We start from the raw sequence: 24433 nt of genomic DNA on the forward strand, positions 1-24433 counted from the left end.
AATTTTAATATCTTTTTTACATGTTACAAAGTCACAATCAGATACATCTATTGGCATCATGTAAATGAAGCTTTCAGTAGAGCATCTTGAAAAGTATTTCAGTTTTAAAGAACGTTGAAATATAAACAAAAGCTGCAGTCCCTAGCAGAGATGAGGAATCCTTTGGAGATAGGTGCATTTATTTCTTACTTTTATAAAACTTTTTATTGGAAAGGATCATCTAGATGCAAATGTATGATTTTTGACTGCTTAGTGAAAAGAGATATGTTGCTATATGTTGTGGAACATTTTTCAAATAGCAGAATTTATGTGTCTATGTCAACAAATGGGAGTGTTAACTATGAATTTGTAGACTGTTTCAGAACCTGATGATAGCTTTATTCTCTAGATGCAGAGTATATAATGCTAAGTAGGTTTGTTGACAGTAAAAAGCCATGGGTAATTATGAAAACATGAATATTGGTCTTTTGGCATTGAGTAATTATTGATACAGTAAACTCGGTTTTGTAAACTCTGTAACTGGGAAATGAATATGTGATTGAACTTATAAAAGTTATTAAAAATAAAATGACTATGTCACTGTCATGACTTTGGTTATGATCTTTAGAAGAAAAAGATTGCCTCTTAACAAAGTCTATTAAATAATCACCAGTGTGTCTTAAGTTCTAAGCTATAATAGTGACTTCCCCATGAATTGTGAAACTAGCCTGGCAAAATGTGATATAATTTGTACATAATTCTATATATACTATTATGTAATTATTAAATAGCATTCTACGTGAGACTGGTTGTACATGGCATAAAAGCTTTTAAAAAAAGATTTTAAATTGTGTTTACTTCTATCAAGTATGCTTTTAATTAAAAAATAGTCTGGTGGTGGTATGTAAAAACAGCATTCTGTGATGATGAGGACATTAGATTTAAGTTCTTATATATGTAAAATGAAAATATTTACTTCTCATGTCATGATACTTAGATGAGTTAAAATGTTTTTAAAATGAAATAATTTGGTTTTGGTGGTGAGCCTAGCCTTTAATAGCTAAACAATCTCTCCAGCCCAAAGTTAAATACTTTATACAATTTGATTAGAATGTAAAATGTTAATACCTAGTTGTCTGTAGTCCACAGTAGCCAACTTTTTGTTATGATAGGGAGTCTCTGTTGAGAGGTAAGGTGATGAGGTTGAAAACATGAATTTTCAGAAGACAACCCTTGGGAACCCTTATGGCAGAGATGACTTCAGGATATAAATAGTGTTGAGAGAGGGGCTGCTTTCTGGAGGTGAAAAGAACGTTGGCCTTCTAAGTCGTTACAGTAACTAACTAGAAAAGTCTTTCTCCATTTATGTTTAGTAGTGGAACTTAAAGTCTCATTAAGACAAAAAAGATAGCTTTAAAGTAAAATCCTTTTTTTTTGAGTTGACATTAGATTTCTGCATTGCATTATAGTAATTGTTTTAAAATTTTGTTTGTTTTGTTCAGCATTTAGCTGAAGAAAAACCTGATGGCCTTGTCAATGAAGCTACTAGGTATTCATATTTAAAGCTTATATTGATTACTAACCAGCTAGAAGGAAGACGATCAGTAACATAAAAACAAAACCAAAACAACAGACAAAAAAGAACTTAAAAATATGAAGATAATTAAGGCAAACATTTTCTCTTCCTCTCACACATCATTGCTGTCTACCAGTCATGGACTCACAACCAGCATTTTATTTAAGCCGTTTATATTGTGGGATAAAGTGAATGGTGGGCACAGGACTTAGTTGATTTTGATGAACTTAGAAGATTTTTTTATTTTCTTATTTTTTGGTTTTTCAAGACAGGGTTTCTCTGTAGCTTTGGAGCCTGTCCTGGAACTAGCTCTTGTAGACCAGGCTGGCCTTGAACTCCCAGAGATCCGCCTGCCTCTGCCTCCCAAGTGCTGGGATTAAAGGCATGTGCCACCACTGCCCAGCTTGAATTGAGAAGATTTTTAACACTTATTATAAGCATTTTAGTCTCATGCCAATTCTTTGAAATTGAAGATAGTAAGTTGCTTCCTTAGAAACTCCCTACTTCCTCACTGTACTTAATACAGAGGAACAAATACTGAAATACTTTTGACTTGGCCATTAAAACAATTTTTAAGTATTTCTATGTCCTTAATTGTTTTGTCTGTAGACTTACAAGTATTTAAATTAGTTTTCCTACCCCAAGCATATTTTCACTAATGAGATGAAGGTTTTGAAACCAAATATGCTGCTGGGCTTAAGAGCGAGGCCTTCTGGGATCCCAGCACAGGAAATAAAGACTAAACAAATGATTCCTTGTTATCTTGGAATTTGATAATTTAATTCTTTGGTAACCCTTCCTAAATATTGTGTTTTTGTGTAATTGTGATTTAAATTAAAATGAATTTTAATATGATTAACTTTTTCCTCACAAAATGGTTATTGTAGAAAATATACATAAGCCAAATAGAAAATATCAGAAAGTTGTGAAGTTTATTAGAGATTAAATAGAAGGTCCCCAATTTAAAGACTGTGATGTTAGTATTTGAAAATGTGGACATTCTGTCTTTAGTCACATCAGATTACTTTAAATAGAAGTAGGATTATGATATACAGTCTATAGTTTTTTTTTTCAATTTTTCTTGTGTTCTTTGATTAGTATCTTAATAACAGACTTAGAAACTAGTAATTCAGTGATTAGAATTTCTAGAAGAATTGAGGAAAATAATCTGTTATGTAGCACTTTATCAGTTGGAGTCTTTAACTGGGATTTTTTTCTGTCTGTCTATTTTACAACAATAATATTCATGGGATGAAGAAGATATTTACACAAGATCTTGATATATTTTTGTCATATAGTATTAGCAAACTTTTTAATGTTAAGTAAACTTTTTCTCTTTCTTTGAAAATTATGGTAAATTTTACAATTTTTATCAAATAGGCTATCCTTATTCCCATCATAATAGATAGATAGATAGATATGAATTTTTTTGCTTTTCTTTAATACACACACCACAAACTGAAAATTATTCTTTATTAAAAACTCTGGAGGCTTATCTTTATAGAATCAGTAACAAATAATTTTTGGATGAGCTTACATAGTAATGTATGAAATTCTTCTGTAGAATGAGTAGATTGGAAATAAACTGAGGCCAAGCTAGTTCTTAATTGAAATGTTGTTTCTAAACGTTTTTGTGATTTCTTAACATTTTTCTTCTGACAATTGTTCTTTGCTGTTTTAGGCAAGTTGCTTTGGCAGACATGATTCTTATCAATAAAACAGACTTGGTTTCAAAAGAGGAGCTAAACAAATTAAGAACAACTATCAGGTACAGTAGACAGCACTTGACTATTGTATTGTAAAAGCCAAAGAAAGAATGATGGAGGAGATAGATTTGTTTACCTAAGTGTGACAATCTGTGCATGTATTGAGATGTCACATGGCACCCCATCTTTATGGACAGTTTTTATGTGTCAATTAAAAATAGGCCTAAATAAGGGAACTAGAAAACATCATATTGAGTGAGGAAACCTAGACTCAGAAAGTACATTATCATATATACTCACTCATAAGTGGTTTTTAAACATAAAGCAAAGAAAACCAGCCTACAAATCATAATCTCAAGAACCTAGACAACAATGAGAACCCTAAGAGAGACATACATGGATCTAATCTACATGGGGAGTAGAAAAAGACAAGCTTTCCTGAGTAAATTGGGAACATGGGGATCATGGGAGAGGGTTGAAGGGGAGAGGAGAGGCAGGGAGGAGAGCAGAGAAAAATGTATAGCTCAATAAAATAAAATTTAAAAAAGACCTAAATTCTTTTTTTTTTATTTGTTTATTATGTATACAATATTCTGTCTGTGTGTATGTCTGCAGGCCAGAAGAGGGCACCAGACATCATTACAGATGGTTATGAGCCACCATGTGGTTGCTGGGAATTGAACTCAGGACCTTTGGAAGAGCAGGCAATGCTCTTAACCACTGAGCCATCTCTCCAGCCCCCCTAAATTCATTTTTAAAGAACAGTGAAAATTATAAGTATGTTAAATTCCTTCAGATCTAAATTTTAATATGTAAAGTATTTTCACCTTGATTATTGCTCTATAGGAGCATAAGATAAGATTCAAGGATCATTAGGAATCACATATATTGTTCTTGACTACTTGAGTGAGAAAAATAAGTAGGAATATAAGAAATAATGCACCAGTACTTGCAAAGCAAAATTTGGAATTTTTAGGCTGATATTCTAGGTCTACCAACTCCCTTTATAAGTTTTCATTTCCTGTCTGTTCTTTGACTCTTTCCTAAGGACAAGCATCCTTAACTTCCTAAGACAGTTAATTTACTTTTTCATGTATATGTCTTGCCAGGTATCACCTACTCATAATGTTTTCTCACTTGCCAGTTTGTGAGTTCATCCCCTCCTTTATAGTATATAATACTATATATTTTCATCTGTGGAGCCTATTTTCTCTTTTCCTCCCATTCCTTAACAAAGTCTTCCTTGGTCATATTTTTCACTTCCGCTTGAACCCTTCTTGATTTTAATGGTTTCCTTATTTGTCAACTGTGCTTTGTCTTCCAGATTGTTTTATGTGTACATTGCCTATGTGTATGGATAATCAAAATAGAATATTATGAATGATACTGTTATTAGTAAATAATCTAACAGTCATTTTGCTGGCTATCTTGGAGAGTCCCATTCTTTTTTAAACCAACGATGGACTTTTCAAATGAAGTAAAATCCAGGGACTGTATCTTGAATTATTTTGTAAGACCTAAATTAGATACGGTCATATATTTCAATAACTTTCCTTATGTTCACTTTTAGTGACTGTGGAGTTTTTTTTTTAATAATAAATTAGCACTACCATATTTAAAATCTCTGTTGACCTTACATGTTGACTGTAGTACCACTGGTTTATATAATATATGCTATAAAACTGAATTAAAAATATATAACTCATAAGAGGTCATTTGTAATGATTATGATTATAAGAGAAAGAAATTTATACTTTTTTCCTCTATTTTTCTCTTATTTTCATAATAATATTCTTAGGTTTTACTATAAGAAGTAATGTTTTCTGTAGAAAGCAGATATAATATTGCATAGTGTTTAGGAATATGGAGTTGAAGTCTGCCTTGGTTGCCATCACTGTTCTTATGGGGATTATTTAAGCTTCTTAAACATTGTCTTCAAAACTTGAATAAAACCTATCTTACAAGTTTGCTTTAAGTAGTACCTGAGATCTGTGAAATTGCAGATGAACCATCCCTGACACTTAGTGAGTGCTTCCTGAGCTGCTATTCTTTGAAGAGGAGATTGAGACTCTCATTTAGTCCAGAAGTGAAACTTAGGTCAGAATCACTGTACACAGAAGGCTTACCCATGAGAACATACTGAACAAGCAGCGCATATTTTGGATATGTGTCTGTACAGAAAAGAGAATTAATGCAATAAAAATGCATAGGTGTTCACAGTGTTTAAGGGAGTTAAAGTATCTTGTGATAGACAAAGGAAACCATTTTCCTTTATTTTGGTGTTTTGTGTTTACTGTTTCTCCAGTGTGTATGTGTCAAAATTGGCTGTCATGCAAAAGTTTTGAGTGTACAAGAACATTAGGAATCCCTGCTACTTATGAATCATCTTCTTTCTTCCTTTTCATTTTGGCAGTGCTGGGGTCACACCCAGGAGTTGTGCATGTAGGCAAGCACTGTGCCAAGTTACATGCTATGCAAGGACTGTACAGGACTTACCCTTTTCCTAAAGTGAAGGACCTTCTGTAACTCGCGGACATAACTAGCCTTCCAGTTGCGTGGTAGGCTTTTTATAACAAGTTTTCTTAAGTGCACAACTAGATTGTGTTAGATTTGTAGTTAGAAGAGAAAGAATCTAAGCCATTAAAAAAGTACAAATTTGTTTTCTATTTTCAGTTTTACTAATTCTGGTTACACTTGTATCTGTTTTCTTTTTTGTTTTAGGAATAATTGATTTTGTATGCTTTTTTTTTTTTTTTTTTTAAAAGTTACCATTTACTTTTTAAACCCTTTCCTTTTGCTTTTTATTTCAGATCAATAAATGGACTGGGAAAAGTTTTAGAAACTCAAAGATCAAGGTACTTTTTAAAGTTATTACTAGGACTGGAGGTATATATCAGTTGTAAGGTTGTTACCTAACATGCATAAGACCCTGGAGTTGACTGTATCACTGCATTAACCATGCATAGTGCACATGCCTATACACTCAGTACTTTGGATGTATAGGCAGGAGACTAGAAGTTCAAGGTCATCCTTGGCCATGTAGGAAGTTCAAGGATAGGCTGGGCTACATGAGGAGGGAAGAAGAAAAGGAAAAAGATCTATTACTAATATCAACAACAAGTAACAGCCTTTGGTTGTTAAAAATTGATAAGTAACTTGATTATAGTATAATAAAGACATAGATGCATTAAAGTAAGACCTAAAAGTTGTCTGGATGCTCTTTATAAATTAGTTTGCCATATTTAGTTAGTACTTTAGCTAAGAACTACAGATCTCTGCTAAATCTGGAAAAGCATATTCAGGAATTTTAACTTAAGGCCTTTAAATAGGTTCTTTTCTTTTCTTTTTTTTTTTTTTTGCTTTTTCGAGACAGGGTTTCTCTGGTTTTGGAGCCTGTCCTGGAACTAGCTCTTGTAGACCAGGCTGGTCTCGAATTCACAGGCGGATCTCTGTGAGTTCGAGACCAGCCTGGTCTACAAGAGCTAGTTCCAGTTCAGGCTCCAAAACCACAGAGAAACCCTGTCTCGAAAAACCAAAAAAAAGAATAAATAAATAAATATTTGTTTAACTGTTAATGGAAAAGGAAGTATGTTTAATGCTAGGATTTTGATCCCATGGTGTAAATTGATACTCAAAAATTTCTTCATTCTCAGAATATTTGCTTCCTTGCCTGATCATTTTTCTGGCTCAGAACATCCAGCATGTCCCATATTTGAAGTATTGATATAGTATATTAACATAGAGTAGTTTAATAAGATGGGATTTTGTTTGTCTATGCCAAGATAAGCTTTTATAACCTTGCCGTGCACTGTCCTGAGTGTGCGGCTGTTTGCTGCTAGTGAACAAAGCCAGGCACAGCTGGCCAGTTCTGAGCTAAAGGAAGTGTTATATCTTACATTTGTATGCTTAATCAAACATCTGGAATGTGACAAATGAACTTTGTTTTCCATGTAGAAATGTCTGACAGGCTGCTTGGGTCTAGTGTTGAAATGTAATTGTACTTTTGATTGTAGTTTTGTGTTCTTTTAAATATTCCCTTCATTTTAGTTTAATTATAAAGTCACTGTTCTCTGCTCTTCCGTGTACTTATGTTAAAACAGAAAAATCAGTCATCCATTTTTGTAAATTTACTTCTATGTATTTAAACCAAACCAAGTGCTGGTTGTGGTTGATTCTTAGTGATTTGAATCACTGCATTTATAATAAGGTTCAGTCATCAATAATTTTCAGAGAAAGTGTTTGTTCGGACAGCATTGTGAACTGGAAAGCTTCACTCTCCTTGAGCCCTCATTCTGAACAAGTAAAATCAAACATATGGTTCCAGAGGGAGCTGATATTAATTCACACTCTGGTGGTTTGACTCCTTTTGGTTTTATTTATATATTTTTATTTTGTTGATACTTAAGATTGATTCCAGAGCCTTACACATGCATTGTCAAAGTGCTGTTCTTCCAGCCGCAGAGTTCTAACATCCCCAACCCCCACCAGACAGTCTCACAATGTAGCTGTCCTGAAACTCATTATGTAGACCAGGCTGGTCTCAAAGACACCTGCTTTTGCCTCCCAAATGCTGGGATTAAAGGTGTGTACCACCATGCTCAGCTTTAGAGTTCTAGTATTTTTTTATAATTTATTTTTTATTTTATATACATTGGTGTTTCTTTTTTAAATTATTTTTATGGAACTATACCTTTTTCTCCACTCCTTTCCTCTTCTAACCTCTCCTGTTACCCCCACACTCCTAACTTACTCAGGAGATCCTGTCTTTTTCACCTTCCTTTGAAGATCCATGTATGTCTCTCTTAGGTCTTCTTTGTTGTCTAGGTTCTCTGGGGTTGTAGACTGTAGGTTGGTTTTCTTTGCTTTGTATTTTATGTACATTGATGTTTCGTCTGCATGTGTATTTGTGTAAGGGTATTGGATGCTCTAGAACAGGAGGTACGGATATTGTGAGCTGCCATGTGGGTACTAGGAATTGAACCTATGTCCTCTAGAAGCGCAGCCAGTGCCTTTAACTGCTGAGCCTCATATTTTTATATTAACTAACCAGCCCTAGTATTTTTCTATTATATATTTAACATAGAGAAGTTGTAAAAGAATTAGGAAAATCCCAAAGGCTTTTGGAATGTGTGCAAACTATTATCCCTCTGTTATTTCTTTTATTTCACATTTGGGGTAATAGCTGCTTAGAAAAGGTTATTTAGATAATTTTTAACTCTGAAAGTATTTTAAAGCATATGGAGTTATAACTGAAGGACAATCAGAAGTGGAAAGGAAACTTTTTTTTGAGCAGTAACAAGTTTTTGTTTGTTTATTTGTTTTGGTTGTTTTTTTTTGTTTTTTGTTTTGTTTTTTGCCTGATCTTTACCATTCAGCTACTTTTAGAAATTTTAGGTAGACTTCTTTTACCATCTCTCTTTTTTTCTTTCCTGTCATTTAATGTTTCTCCCTAAGTATAATATGTAGTTTTTAAAAAGATTTGTTTATTTTTATTTTGTGTGTTTGATCGTTTTGCCTGCATGTATATATGTATACCATGTTCGTGCCTAATATCCATGGAGGTCTGAAGAGGGCATTAGAACTCCTGAAACTGGAGTTCCAGGCATTTCTGAGCCACCAAGAAGGTGCTGAGATGCAAACCTAGGCCCTCTGTAAGAGCAGCAGATGCTTTTAAACATTTAGCTCTCTCCAACCCCCAAGGCTGATTAGTTTCTATGCTTACATATTTTGATTAAAAGTCCTTAGAGATTTTTCTTTTTGAGACAGGGACTCATATAGCCCAGGCCTTGAACTCACTATGGTAGCCAAGGATGTCCTTGAGCTTCTAATCCCTTTATCTAACTCCTAAATACTGTTGCCCAATTTGAAATTTTATTCTTGATGAATTGCATGTATTTTATAAAATTTTCAACTATTTAAATGCATTTTCTTCCTTTTAGAGTTCATCTCTCAAATATATTAGATCTACATGCCTATGATAGTCTCTCTGGAATAAGGTATGTTTTCAATATTTTGGTTATTTTTTTAAAATATTTATTTATTTATTTATTTATTTATTATGTATATAATATTCTGTCTGTGTGTATGCCTGAAGGCCAGAAGAGGGCAGCAGACCCCATTACAGATGGTTGTGAACCACTATGTGGTTGCTGGGAATTGAACTCAGGACCTTTGGAAGAGCAGGCAATACTCTTAACCTCTGAGCCATCTCTCCAGCCCCTATTTTGGTTATTTTTATGTAAACTTTTTTATTGTTTCCCATTATTTAGATGCCATTTCTTAGATATACAAGTTTGCTCTTTACTTTCTGAATAAAAAGGAAGTCTTACTTTGTAGCTTAAGCTGGTCTTTAACCTTGTGATCCTCTGCCTCAGCCTCCCAACTTCTAAGATACAGGCATGCACCAACACTCTTGGCTCAAAAGACCATTTCTAATTATGATCATGGAAGCTGGGTCTACATAATTATAATGTAAATGGTAATGTAGCCTGGAAATCACCAGTATTTCTGTGCTGGCCATTATAATACTTTAAAAAAATTTGTAAAATACAGAGAAAAATCTAACTTCTTTCCCTTTGGTAATAGATCAATTTTCTGTCTCCTTTTGAGGAGATCTTTATGATAAGAGATGGAAAAAGTTTATTCTTAGACATCAGTGTTTTGTTATTCTTATTTTATTTTGCTTTGTTTTGAGACAGGATTTTGCTACATATAGCTTTGGCTGGCTTGGAACTTGCTGTGTAGACCAGACCAACAGGCCTGAACTTGCGTAGATCTGCCTGCCTCTGCCTCTGGTGTACTGGAATTGGAGGCATGTGCCAATGCATTCAACTCAGTACTTTATTTACTTTTCTAATTGTACTAAGAATATATAACATAAGATCTTTCATAACAGATTTTTAAAATTATAATACAGTATTATTAATTTTAGGCATGATGATATATAACACAGACTTGTAAAACTTGTTGAATGACATGTCCTTATCTTTCCTTCCTGGAAACCAATCTATTCAAGTGCCTGCTTCTGTGGGCTATGCTAGTTTGTCCTTCAGTGACAGGACAGGACCCCCCTCCTTTTGTGTGGGTTCATTTTCACCATTGGAAGGTTAAAACAAAAGTATAAAATTCCCCTTGATGATTCAGGACAAAAAATGAAGTCAGAGTTCATTAGAGAGACCCAAAGGCAGAGGCCTGCATGGACTCTTTTTAAAGTGCACTTACATGTACACAGACATGCATATACACAAAGAGCACACATTTCTTTGTTCATCTAAAAATAAACATTTAAGTTGTTTCCACATTTTAGCTCTTGTAAACAACGCTTATAGTATCTTTTTTGTCTACTCAATATCATGAAAATAGATTCTTCTCTGAGTATTTTTAATTAGTAAGGCTGTTATTTTTATGAGTAGGCATAATGAGTGGCTTGGTACTTGTGAGCTTCAAGTAGGCATCCGGTCCCCCATATCTTTAGTATTGTGCACTCTTTGAAACAGCTTCTGAAGTAACCCATGAGGATATGACATGGTGTTTTAATGGACCTCTTTATCTTATAGAGAATTTTAATTCCCATTTACTGTGATTTTTAAAAGTGGAACTGCTTTAGTGCCTAGAAGTGTGGAATATGCAAGACAACTGTTTCCTCATGTTTTAAATTAAAATCCAGAGAGGTGGATATTTCATCTCCTAAGTCGAGGGCTAGAACTAGCCATTCTAGAAGTTAAGTCTTTAGTAAAGAGCTGCTTTCACTCACTGCCTCTGTGTTGGACTTTTAGAGTAACTCAATGACAAATGAAAATACTGCTGCTGTGAATAAATCTGTGTTCGCTTTTCTTGGTCTAGTCCGTAGGAAGGTAGGAATGTCTGGTGCATGTGAATCACTTATGAGTATGTGTTCATTTAAATACATTCCTACGTAGGTGGTTTGATCAGATTGCTGCTTTCCACAGGGTGAAGTTTTCCTGGCCCATTTGCCTGCTGTACATTTTGAGTACTCAAGAGTTTTTATACTTAATGATGAGTGCATATGGAATATGAAAATCATTAGGAATTGCATTGATTATTTTTCACACAAAAGATTCTGATAATGAATTTCAGATTTTAGTAGAATATGCTTGTCTGCTATACTAGAGTACAGTTTCTTTTCTTTTTATTAAGACAGACAATTCTGGAACTTACTAGGAACTAACCCTAAAGGTTCCTTGTTAATCTTTTCGACTTTTACTTGGATGTGAAGTTGTATGTACTCACTGTCTGGCAACACTGAAACATGATTTTCCTACAATTTTCTAATCTTGTTCGACTTTTGATATAAGAGCAGTTATAATATTTTAGCAATACCAAAAGGAATATGTATGTGATGTCCTCCAATTGTAGATGAGACCTTTGCCTGGCTCCTTTTTGCTTAGCTGTTTCAGCCCTAAGCAACCAGCTGGGAAGGATTTAATTTGACACTTTCCCTACTCCCCCAGTGTGAGTCATTTCTTCCACAGTGGTTCCTACAGCCTAGACTTGCTGTTACTAATTCACCCCTCACTGTGCTTCAAGACAGAACATCTGCAAGACTTTAAGTCCCTCCCCTCCCTCTGCCCTGTCACCATCACCATCTAAATGTGTGCTCCAGTTGTTATGGTGGTAATTTGTTCTGCAATCTTACGGGTCTTCTCATAACAGAACAGTACATTCTTAAGATTCTGACTGGCTTTTTTTTTAAAGTCAGGGTCTCACTATGTAACTCTGACTGTCCTGAAACTCACTATGTAGTTCAGGCTCACTTCCAACTCTGGCTCCTGAGTGCTAGATTAATGGGGTACATCGCTATGCCTGACTTCATTTTTTTCTTAACTGGTAACTAATTATATAGGAAATTTGTACTTGGATTCTTTTTGCCTTTTAATAATATATATGTATATCAAATGGAAACCCTTAACAAAGGAAAGTTTACATTTCTAACTTTTTTTTTTTTTTTTTGGTTTTTCGAGACAGGGTTTCTTTGGTACCTGTCCTGGAACTAGCTCTTGTAGACCAGGCTGGCCTCGAACACCCAGAGATCCGCCTGCCTCTGCCTCCCAAGTGCTGGGATTAAAGGCGTGCGCCACCACCGCCCGGCTACATTTCTAACTTTTTAAAGTTACCAACATGTTTTCATATCAAGGAAACTTGGAGCACTACAGAATGGCCATGCCTGTGTTCCCAAGCCTGTTGAAATTATTGTATTAACCTACTAGAATTATAAAGAAATCTACTGACATATTTAGCAACAGAATATTGCTAAAATATTAGTTTTTCCCTTCATTGAATCATACTTATGATGTAATTGGGTATGCATTATATCTTAGATCTGTCAGCTTTTCTCCACATCTTAGATCTCAGTTGTTCTATACAAATATTGTATATATGTATAAATTTAGACTATGAAGAGTGGGTAAATTGGAACTTTGTGATAGATTCGATTATGAAATGTTTTTTCCTTAATTGGCCTTGTGTCTCTGAGTAATGACTAATATTAAATCAGAAATATACTGATCTTTGAATCTGTAATTTGTTGTTCTTAGTTTACAGAAAAAACTTCAGCATGTGCCAACAGCACCCCACCTTGATCAGGTAAAATTAAAATTTTATAAAATTTAAAGTGTTTCTTTCGATTTAAAGTCAGTTCTACTTAGGATACTTCTTGTTAGATCTCTTTCTAAAATACTATTTATAGCTTAGGTTGGCAGTGTTGATAGTTTTACACGTCTTTGGGGGTATGTAATCTAGTTTAGCATGAGAATTTGTTCTGTGTTAAGAAACATTCTAATCCTTATGTTTCCTGATATTTTATAAAATTCTGTATTCAAACTTATTCTACCTAAATGAAACCTGGAGATTCTTTCTGCTTTCTGCTTAAACTGTATTTAACTAATTGATTAGGGGACAGTAAAGGATGGCCTATTTAATTAAAAACTCACCTTGAATTTTACTTCCAGTAGCACTATAAATTTGAACTCTAGGTTTTTTATTTTTTTTTATATTTATTTATTATGTATACAATATTCTGTGTATATGCCTGCAGGCCAGAAGAGGGCACCAGACTCGTTACAGATGGTTGTGAGCCACCATGTGGTTGCTGGGAATTGAACTCAGGACCTTTGGAAGAGCAGGCAATGCTCTTAACCTCTGAGCCATCTTTCCAGCCCTAGGTTTTTTTTTTTTTTTTTTTTTTTTTTTTGTGTGTGTGATTCCTGAGGGTGATATTTAAGATGCTAGGGACAAAGTAAGTATGTTTTCTTTAAACCATGTTTCTCCTAAGCAAGTCCTGGAGAGCGGAACTTTAGAGTAACTTCGTGATTTCATTTAAAGCAGTAAAAGGACTTATGCTGAACAGTGTGCTGGGCTCCTCTGTCTGGAACCTGTGACTGACTTCTCAGGTCTTTATCACTTGTAATGGGGCCAGGATAGCAACAGTCACTTGTACGTTTGCCTTCATTTTGGCTCATGTTCCTAGGGGACTGTACCACCATGTGCATGGCATATTTCTCAGAGAATATGGCTCATTACCTCTAAAATGAGTAAGTGAGAGAAATAGTAAGTCCTTGGCAGTGGAATTTTAGGGGAAATTCAGTGTAGATGGCATTTAGTAGCAGTCCTAGGATAACGTTTAAGCACCTCTTACTGAACTTCTGGGTTCAAGATACTACATAGGGATCTGGGAATTAAGGATGAAGAAAATGGAGTCCTCACAAGAACCTTCATGGTGGCCAGTATCTATAGTCATGGTGCCCTGAATGCACCCCATGAAGGTATTTGTAACATCATGCAATATGATTTGAAACGCTTCCCCATTGAAAATAATTGTACATCGCACAGCATAGGATTTGATATGTAATAGCATCTCAGTGAATATTTGCCAAAGGAATAAAAAGCTGAAATGCTCCAACAGTGGTGTGACTTAGAGTCACTTACGGAGCATCCTGCTTTCCTACCTTTCTGCCCTTCTTGCTGTCTGAATTGAGATACTCCATAGTTCCTCCAGAAGTGAGGCTTAGAAACATGAATGTTAATCATAGCTTAACTTTTTATTATGAATATTTTTTAGTGCTATGCAAAGGGAAAGAGACTAAAATGGGTCTCTTTATACATCAGTTTAAAAGTTATCAAGATTGCCGGGTGGTGGTGGCGCACGCCTTTAATCCCAGCACTCGGGAGGCAGAGGCAGGCGGATCTCTGAGTTCGAGACCAGCCTGGTCTACAAGAACTAGTTCCAGGACAGGCTCCAAAACCACAGAGAAACCCTGTCTCAAAAAACCAAAAAAAAAAAAAAAAAAAAAAGTTATCAAGTTTTGCCAATTTTAATTCATCCATCTTCCCAATATTCCTTTGCTGAAGTTCAAAATGTATATTTTTAAATAGTAAATTTCAAACATATATAAAAGTAGAATGGCATAAAGAACCTGTACAGACTTACGACTTCTGCTACAGCATGTTAAATCCCAGACGTTACGTCATTTCTCCAGTAAATAGGGCATGTCTGTTTTTGTTAAAACTCAACGTGAGTTTCTTATATACTGCCCTGCTTTAAATGCATAAACATAGGGCAAAGGAATATTCCAGAGAAAGTAAACTAGGATTCAAGCATGAACCTTTTTGTTAGTTTAATGGATCAGAGAAGGAACTGCATTTCTTCTTCACTCACTGGCAAGTTCAGGGCTGAAGACTTCATCACAAGACAGATTAGCAAGAAGCATACAGTTTTTAACTTGTTAGTTTTTATGATATGGAAGCCTTCATAATGAAGTCATTAAGAATTGGTTAAACCTGAATGTTTCTGTGTTAGGTTTGATTAAAAACAAAGAGTTGTAGAGAACTAAGATAGGGAAAGAATATGGCCTAACAATACTAAATTGGAAGATTTAGCAAAAGTTTATTTGTTTAGAATCTTCTTTGTGACTTTATCTTCAGACGTAAGTGTAGTGCCCATTCTTTGCTCCAGGGATTTGGACTTTACTGGGGTATGAGGGAATGAAGAAAAGACAGACACAGTCAGAAAAAAAAAAAAAAAAAAACACAGAAAAGCTGAGATTGGGTGGTCTGGGCTCTTGACTGAAAAAACTTCAACAGGTGAGAAGCACGGGGTTTATTTTATAGAGTTGAACAAAATTTATGGTATATAGCATGACCAAGGAGACATGTTTAGCTAATTTTGGTAGGCATGATCTCTGTAGGGAAGCAGACTTGAGACCATAAATATCTGGTTAGTGGTATATATTCTCTGCATATACTGTCAACACTTACACTTGGTCCCCCAAAGAAGGCTTTGCCATTCATCTGAACCTGAGGCTATACCTTGACATGGCTGTGTATATGTCAACAACACATATTCACTCAAGACTTCCTCCTTTCCCTACAAATAAGGTTGCTCTTTTTTTGGTGCTTCTCACATGAGTATCTTAAGATCTGTTACAGGGAAAGCACAGAAAAGCAGTCCTATGTTTATGGCCTGTTTCAGAGAAAAGGGGAAAAGGTGGGGTGCGTAGAGTGGGTGAGCTGGTTTTTCTGCTTTTGTTTTTCAAATGCCAAAGTGCTACATTTTGATCTAGAATATCTTACTGGTTACTTTTCTTGTTGCTTTAACAAAACACCTGACCTGAGCAACTTAAAGAAGGAAGGATTGGTTTGGCTTACAGTTTGAGGTGTGGAAGTCTTGGCAGCAGGAACCTGCACTAACTGGTCACATTGCATCTGCAGTCAGGAAACACAGAGAGATGGATGCTGGTGCTCAGTTTGTTCTATCCTTTTCCTTCCATTTAAGACCCTATCCTGTGGAGAAGTACTGGCATATTCAGGGTGGATCTTTCACCATTTAAACCTTTCTGGAAACACGCCTAATTATTTACATAATTTTTTAAAATTTAATTTTATTTTATGTGCATTGGTGTTTTGTCTGTATGTTTATCTGTGTGAGGGTGTCAGATCCCTGGTACTAGAGCCACAGAAAGTATTGAGCTGCCACATCAGTGCTAGGAATTGAACCCAGGTCTTTTGGAACAACAACCAGTGTTCTTAAGCACGGAGCCAACTCTCCAGCCCCTCCATAGTGTTTCTAAATCTAGTCAAGTGACAATGAAGGTTAACTGTTACATCTAACCTTAACCTTATCAAAAGCTTTAGGAAAGATAGTTTTTTCATATAAAGTAAACAATTCAGGTTTTAGTGTGTAATTCAGCATTATTTGTGTACACATACACATTCATCCATGTGTACAAATCTACTCAGGTCAATATAATAAGTGTATCTAAAAATGTATAGAAGTTCTGTATGCACCTTTTGGTCAGAGAATAGACAGTTGCCATTTTGACTTGAATACTAAAGAGAATTTTGAACTAGTTAGGGTTCTGTTGACTGATTTTTTGCTTTAGTAGATACAGTGGAAGGGGAAAGCCAACAATTTCACTGTTGAAAAGTGAGAACATAGTCCCAGAGAAGCAGGCTTTTAGTGCAGAAGTCTTTTTAGATGACTGGAACTAGAAATTTGTTCTAAGGCATTGAGGTATAACGTGTAAGGCAAAGAAGGCTAGCACTGATGTGCTAGAGAAGCAGGACTTGCCTTTGGGATCTGGAGACCAAGCATGAAGATGCTGTACTATGGAACAAATACCTGCAGTAGAAACAGGGCAAACAGTGATCTCTCTGTGTTTGGATTGGTAAGAAGAGGAGGAGTGATGGGAAATGTAGACTAACTAAAGGAGCCTAGACAGCTCTAGGAGAATCTGGAGGACAGAGATTTGAGAATGCCACGTGCTCTGCTGGGCATTTGGAGGTAGAAGATACCACAGAGGCAAAGAACAGTAAAGGGCTGGAGCGTTGGAGACAGAGGTATTTGACTGCATTGCTGAGCTTGGTTTTCCAGATAAAGAAATCATGTAAAAGTTATTTACATAGGCTATAAAACTGAAAATATAGTGAGTTAACTGGGAAAATAAGCCAAGTCAACAAACCAGAGTTACTGTTAATTTTATTTTAGAGGATTTCTTTATTAGGCTTTAGTTGTCCTGAATTATTGCCTCATTTTTCTGCTTTTGTGTTACTAGTCATGAGAAGAGACAATTTTAGATTCAAAGCAGAAATAAATTTCAAAATCTAGTCTGGGGGGCTGGAGAGATGGCTCAGTGGTTAAGAGCATTGCCTGCTCTTCCGAAGGTCCTGAGTTCAATTCCCAGCAACCACATGGTGGCTCACAACCATCTGTAGTGAGGTCTGGTGCCCTCTCTGGCCTTCAGGCATATACACAGACAAAACATTGTATACATAATAAATAAATATTTTAAAAAAATCTAGTCTGAGGGTGGTAATATCTAGGATATGCTATGAGTTATTGAAGTTTTATTCCTGAGAAGTATTTACTGTAATTCACCTTTTTTTATTTTGCATTATTCCTTGTTTAGTCCTAAAAAGGTGAGCTGGTATGGGACTATAAATGAGAATGCCCAAGTGACAGCCTATGGCGAGTTTTATTTATAGAGGCAATTTTGAATTCTGAGTTTTTACCACAATTTATAGCTTTCGTCATTTTTGAGTTTTCCTTATATGAAAAGACTTTAACTAGTATGAAAAGCCACAGTTCCAAAGTAGAGGCATCCACCTTGAACCCTATTAGGTATTGTCTTAATTTCAAGACTCATTTGTGCCTATTGCTGGAGTAAATTATACCCTTTTAAAATCAGTAGGTAATAGCAAGGTGTTGTGTTACCCGTATTCCCAGTTCTGAGGAGGTAGATGCAGGAGTATCAACAGTTCAAAACCAGCCTGGCTTACTTGAGACTGTCTCAGAAAACAACAAATAACTGAACAAAGTCTTATCACTAACTAACTTGCAAAAGGAAAAAAATGCTTATTATACAAGACTTTGAGCTGACAATAAAGCAGAAAGTGTACTGAGTTCTGTGTTGAGACATTCTCAGTAATAAAAGCTGTTATTCAACTTGAATGAAATACACTTATATACGTTTTTGAAGACAAATTATTTTCTTTTGAATCTGACATGTGTTTCATTTGGGGATCTTTTACAATTTAGCTAGATATAAGACTTTAGACATTTAAAGTGAGTGATCTATTTAATGAAGAAAAAAATCACCATTTAATTTAAATTCATAATATTACTTTGAACAAAAAACCCAAATAGTTTTAAAGTAAGATATGTTTACTAAGATCTTAAAATAAGTCCTTTGTATTGTAGAAAAAAACAACAACAAAAACTCCTTAAGTTGATCTCTGTCTTGTAAGGAAATTCTAGGTGTGCAGTGTTTGTGGTGTGTGTGTTGTGCACAGAGCTTTGTGTCTTGTGGAACTCAAATGGACTCACTGGACAGCTGCTTCTCAGTGCTGCCCTCACAGCCCCAAGTAGCTGCCATTTTCTGATTTCTGTAAGTTTAACTATTTTAAGCACTTAATGCAAGTGTACAATATTTGTTCTGTTACTGGCTCATTTCGTCTAGCATAGCAGCCTCCAAGGTTATTCGCATTTTACTATATGGCAGGATTTCCTTCCTTCCTGAGACCAAATAATAATCCATTGTTTATACATATCACTTTAAAAAAAACTTACTTGTTGATGAACACTGAAATAATTTCTAGCTTTTGGTTTAATTATTGTAACAAAATACAGGTAGAGCCCTCACAATCTATGGTTTCCATTCTGTGTAGCCAACTGCAGTCCAAATAACTCAACAGTGTAAAACTGCATACTATTCTGAGTAGCATTATGAATCATCTCACCATTCTGCTGTGTCCTGATTGTTGTGTGAATCATCCCATTGTCTGCTGGATCCACGCTGAATTCAGTACCTGCCCATCACTCACTGAGTTGGCACCTCTGTTGCCGGATCGACTGAGGCAATATTATGTTCATGTGACCCTTGTGTTACGGAATCACATCCCAAAGCCAAGACTAATAATGTTGACAATACAGTGTGTCAAAGAGAAGCTGTAGAGTGCTTCCTTTATGTGAAAAGGTGATTTAATAAGAAAGGAGGGAAATCATATATTGAGATTGGTAAGATATCTGCTCAGAATGAATTTACTATATGTGACATTGTGGAGGAAGAAAAAGAAACTTGTGCTAATTTTACAGTTGGATTTAAGCCTGGAAGTTATAACCACAGCATGTAAGCACTTAGTTAAACTGAAGAGGCATTAGCTGTGTCTCAGTATTACCTGTAGTTTCATACAAATACTCTATTGCATGTCCCACAGATAAAGGGAAGTGCTTTAAATGCCGTACATTTTAAAGTCCAACATGCTTTTTTAAATTGATTTTACTTCTGATATTTGAGTAAGAAAGCATTCTGTTTTGCATATTGACAATATCAGAGGATTAAGTGTTAGCATATTGATTTTCCTGCACTGATCTTTAATGCTTTTAGCTAGTCTCTAAGTTTGCATAAAAAACAATTCTGAAGCTGGTGGGCACAATGATGCACACCTGAAGCCCCAGCATGCTAAGCTTGAAACAGGGATTATGAGTTCAAAGCAAACTTGGAATACATAGCAAGACCCTGTTTCAAAACCAATGAAGCAAAAATTAAACAACTCAGCATTTTTATGTTTTCTTCTGCAGTCTTAAGTGGTCTTCTAAAATGCTTGGGGAGATGAGCATTTCTAAGATGTTACACAGACTCACGTCCTCTGTCTTCTTGTTACAAACTTCTGAGCTTTGACTTGGGATCTTACTGTTCAGGGTGAGGGTGTTGCTTTAACAACGTGCTTAGCCTTGTGTATTTCCATTGCTGAGATGGAGGTTTGGGGTTATGTTGTTGTCAAAGGGAGGTCTGAATTTTAATTAAGTAACCAGTTAGAGGAAACTTTAAGCTTCTTTAGAGAAGACAGATCTTTTGAGATCAGGAGGAAGCATAAATCTGAATTCTGTAAGCGATGCTCCAAGGACCTAAGCCAGAAACGCCACTGCTGCCAGCCTCGCTGATAACTCCTTCCTTTCACTCATCACAGTGCTGGGTCATTTAGAGACCATGCCTTTCTTTCTAAGAGAGCAGAATCACACCATTGTTTTGAGCAGTGCTTCTGCATCAGGGTGGTTTATTCTTCTGAGCTTCATTTGCCCAACTTATAAAGGGAAACAGTCCCCACTTCCCAGGATTGCTGTGATGAGCAGAGGAAAAGATGTGATGACCCTGGCAGGATGCACACAATGAATGCTACCCTCCTTTTTTGCTCAGGACACTTACATGAAGAGTTTTTGTTTGTTTGTTTCTGTTTTTAAATACTGTTGATCTACTTTGTAGAATTGATAATTCCCAAAGAGGAAAATAATGATTAATAATATTATTAATCAGCTAAAGCTCCATGAGTATAGCTCTTTTCTCTTTTCATCTTCAAACTGGTTATAGTTTTAAAAATAGGTGGATAATTCAATAAAACTTACGGATTATTCTCTTGATTTGCAGAGTATTGTTACAGTCACATTTGAAGTACCAGGAAGTGCAAAGGAAGAGTGTCTAAATGTATTTATCCAGGTGAATGCAATTTTAACTGATTAATGATTCATGAGCTGTTTTGTTGCATAGTTGTTGCATTTGCAGTGGTTGGTCTTATGAAATTGTGTCGTCCAATACAGAATCTCCTGTGGGAAAAGAACGTACAAAACAAGGACGGCCACTGCATGGAGGTCATACGACTGAAGGTATAGCATGCAGTTTTCCCTCGCAGGCTTGGCAGAGAGAATCCTTTTCTTGGCTGTTATGTAAAAACCATACTTGGTTTTAAACAGAAACACTATTTTTAGTACGAATAACCTTTGTGTGCCTTCATTCTAATAATTTTCATTGCTAAAAGGAGCTTTAGAAATCACTGTTAAAACAACAATAACAAAACAGAACAACAACAACAAAATCATGGTTTATTTGCACAGCTTCATTTAGTGCTGCACCTCAAACAACCTGTGTGCCTTGGCTCATTAGCCCAGATCTCCTCTGCCAGGTGTTCCCAGCAGTTATCTGGCTTATAAACTTGACACTGTCAAACCTGTTCTTCTTTGCACAGATTGATCACTTAGAGAAATGCTTTATTTTTACAAGAGAGCTTCATTTAACAGAGAAGTAATGCTGAAAATTCTGCCACTGCCAAGTCTTATGTTACTTGATGCATTTAGCAGACACTATAAACACTTGTCATATTTTATACAGAGGTACAAAACACTGGAATTCTTGTTCATTTTGGAAAGCCATTCATATTACTTGACATTTGGGTGTGTGTGTGTGTGTTTCTTTGTCTGAATGTGGATGAACATAGTGGAGATCAGTGGATAACTTTGTGGGAGTCAGTTCTCTCCTTCTGTGGGTTCTGGGAATCAGACTCAGTTTGTCATGTTTTAGAGGTAAGTGTGTTTACCCTCTGAGTCAGCTACCTTGCCACCCCCACATTGAACTACAGTTGAATATAATAGCTTTCAATTTGATCATTACCTAAATTTATTGTAATACATTTCCAAAACAGATTCACCGACAGAATACCTTAATTTCTCAATTTTTTTTGTTAATTTGTGAAAGAAGTACGAGACCTTTAAGGCAGAGAAGTTAGTGTGATATGATGCAATAACAGATATGGTTACTTTCAGTTTTTTGTTGTGATAAATAACATTGAAAAAATCCTAATATATTAATTTTAACATTATAAAAAGGAATCATTGTTAGGCATGATGTACAGTCAGGCAAGTGAATTTCTGCGAGTTCGAGGCCAACCTGGCCTGCATAGCAAGTTTCAGGCCACCTAGGGCTTCAGAGCAATTCCCTATCTCAATAAAACAAGACAACAAAACAAAAAAGAGAAAGTAATTCATTATTTTCAAGAAGTAGCCAGGTGTGGTGATGCACACCTTTAATCCCAGCACTCAAGAGGTAAAGGCCAGCAGATTTCTGTGTTTGAAGCCAGCTTGGTCTACAGAGGGAGTTGCAGGAGAGCCACAACGACACAGAAAAATCCTGTCTTGGGGAGGGGAGGTCAGTATACTCAAATTTATTAGAAGTTTTAAAAACTTAAAATAAGCAAATAATTGAATCAGGTTTTTTTTCTACCTTTATTATGAGATTGTCTTTTGAAAAGCAATATTTTCAAATTTGATATATTATTTCTGCTTGTAAATTTGAGATGGAACTGAGTGATCATTTTTCTTTGAGCAGGGGCTGGTATCCATCAAAGACAAACCACAGCAAGTGATTGTGCAAGGCATCCATGAGCTGTACGACCTGGAAGAGAGCCTCGTAGGCTGGAAGGATGATGCTGAGAGAAGAAGTCAGCTGGTCTTTATTGGTAAGTAACAAAACACACAACTAGGTTTGTAGGAGACATAATGTGCTATTGAACCAGTATTAACTCAATAAGCTTTATATTTGTCTGAATCACAGATAATGTAAGATTTTGTTAGAACTTTGTTTTTCAGATGACTTAGAAAAGTGGTTACTTCAAGTGCTAACTTGGATTTGAGGCATAACTAGAAAGCTGTAGAAGGAATCATGCAGTTACTGTGGACTTGGTAGATCACTAGAGAGCACTGTGTATTTAAACACTGGAAATCAAGATGTTGTTTTCGTAAGCTTCATATAATCATTATTTTGTTTTATTCTCAGGCAAGAATTTAGATAAGGAAGTTCTTAAAGAACTCTTCCTCACTGCTGTGGCAGAAACAGAAGAGCAGAGGACAGCACCTGGCAAAGATCAAGTTTGTCCATCACACTAGAAGCCATTTCTTACCAAAAGAACTGATAAGAAAAACAAGGATCAGTTTCCTACTGGATGTATTTCAATCCTGAATTCTTTCATTACCTCTGTTAGGAGTGAACTTTATGATAGTATTTATTTTATAAAATACATGAGGTTTTAGTAAATCATTATAAAACATTTGATATTCATATAATAAAATATATCTTCTGAAGGGTTATTTTGAGACAATATTTCACAACAATTCCAGAATTTTCTTTCAAGTTTAAGCATGAATACTGACAACTTATGCTTCATTATATTTGCAAAAATGTGGCAAACTTTAACATTTTCCTTTTCTTTTTAAACTTCAGATAATTACAGAGATACAATGATTGTATTGATAGTAACAAAAATATTAAAACAAATGCTGTCATTTTATTTTTAAAAATATTTAATCGTTTTTGTTTGTTTTGTTTTGTTTGTTTTTTGAGACAGGGTTTCTCTGTAGCTTTGGACCCTGTCCTGGAACTTGCTCTGTAGACCAAGTTAGCCTTGAACTCAAAGATCTGCCTGTCTCTTCCTCCTGAGTGCTGAGATAAAAGGCGTGTGCCACCACGACCCGGCTTACCCTTTATTTTTATGTTATGTGTATGGGTGTTTTGCCTGCATGTGTATCTGTGCACCATGTGCATCTATTGCCTGAGGAGTCTGGAAGAGGGCACTGGATCCTCTGGGACTGGAAGGTCCTTTGGAAGAGCAGCCAGCATTAACTACTGAGCCATCTCTTCAGCCCTGTTCCTATGTTTTTAATGGACTGAGTCTCTAGTGTTCCTAAAGACTTAAGGAGGAGGAAATCTGAGTCAAAGAGATTAAACTGTCTCTTAGAATCAGTGCCAAACTGTACTGATAGTGTAATGATACTTTGGCTCTTTGTTCTCTGTGTTATGCTTAGAAGATTATAATTGTGAAATGTTAAACTGTAGTTTTATTGCTGGCATTAAATTCATCTTGCCTATTTTGAATTGTGTTAGTTTTCTGTATAATCTGAGAAGTAGTGAGGTGCAATCCCTTTACTTACCATAACTGCAGATAACTGTGTGTGTGTGCTCACGCGTGAATAAACACGTGTGGATCAGAGAACAACTTTTGAGTCAGTTCTCTCCCTCCACCTTGTTTTGATTCTGCTACTTTGTTGTGCACACTGGCCTTTGGAACTTGTAGCCAACTCCCTGTCTCTGTCTCCCCTCTCACTGTGGAATTGCCAGAGCTGGGATTATAAACTCAAAAGAAGTCTGAATTCTAGTTACCAAAGGTTTATGGCATGCACTTTTACCTGTAGCTTAGCCATCTTGCTGGCCTCACAGATAACTTTAAAAAACGATTTCTAAAATTTATATATATATGTATGTTCACATATGTGAACATGTGTATTGGTCTGTGGAGACCTGAAAAAAGCATCAAGACCCCCTTAAACTGGAGTAAC

General features: G+C 35.7%; 1 protein-coding gene across 2 annotated transcripts in view; it reads left to right on the forward strand.

Annotated features, from left to right (window-relative positions):
• The window catches only part of LOC130879814 (zinc-regulated GTPase metalloprotein activator 1), a 42854-nt gene extending 19454 nt beyond the window's left edge, over positions 1 to 23400 (forward strand). For both annotated transcript variants that reach the window (XM_057778650.1, XM_057778651.1), the window contains exons 7-15: positions 1482 to 1528; positions 3237 to 3323; positions 6072 to 6116; positions 9201 to 9257; positions 12816 to 12864; positions 20700 to 20768; positions 20870 to 20935; positions 22431 to 22560; positions 22878 to 23400. In XM_057778650.1, the coding sequence (XP_057634633.1) occupies positions 1482 to 1528; positions 3237 to 3323; positions 6072 to 6116; positions 9201 to 9257; positions 12816 to 12864; positions 20700 to 20768; positions 20870 to 20935; positions 22431 to 22560; positions 22878 to 22987 (660 nt within the window). In that variant the 3' untranslated portion in view covers positions 22988 to 23400. The remainder of the gene's footprint in view (positions 1 to 1481; positions 1529 to 3236; positions 3324 to 6071; positions 6117 to 9200; positions 9258 to 12815; positions 12865 to 20699; positions 20769 to 20869; positions 20936 to 22430; positions 22561 to 22877) is intronic.
• Positions 23401 to 24433: the final 1033 nt, after the last annotated feature.

This window comes from Chionomys nivalis, chromosome 8 (assembly GCF_950005125.1).
Source record: "Chionomys nivalis chromosome 8, mChiNiv1.1, whole genome shotgun sequence".
Lineage (NCBI taxonomy): Eukaryota > Metazoa > Chordata > Mammalia > Rodentia > Cricetidae > Chionomys > Chionomys nivalis.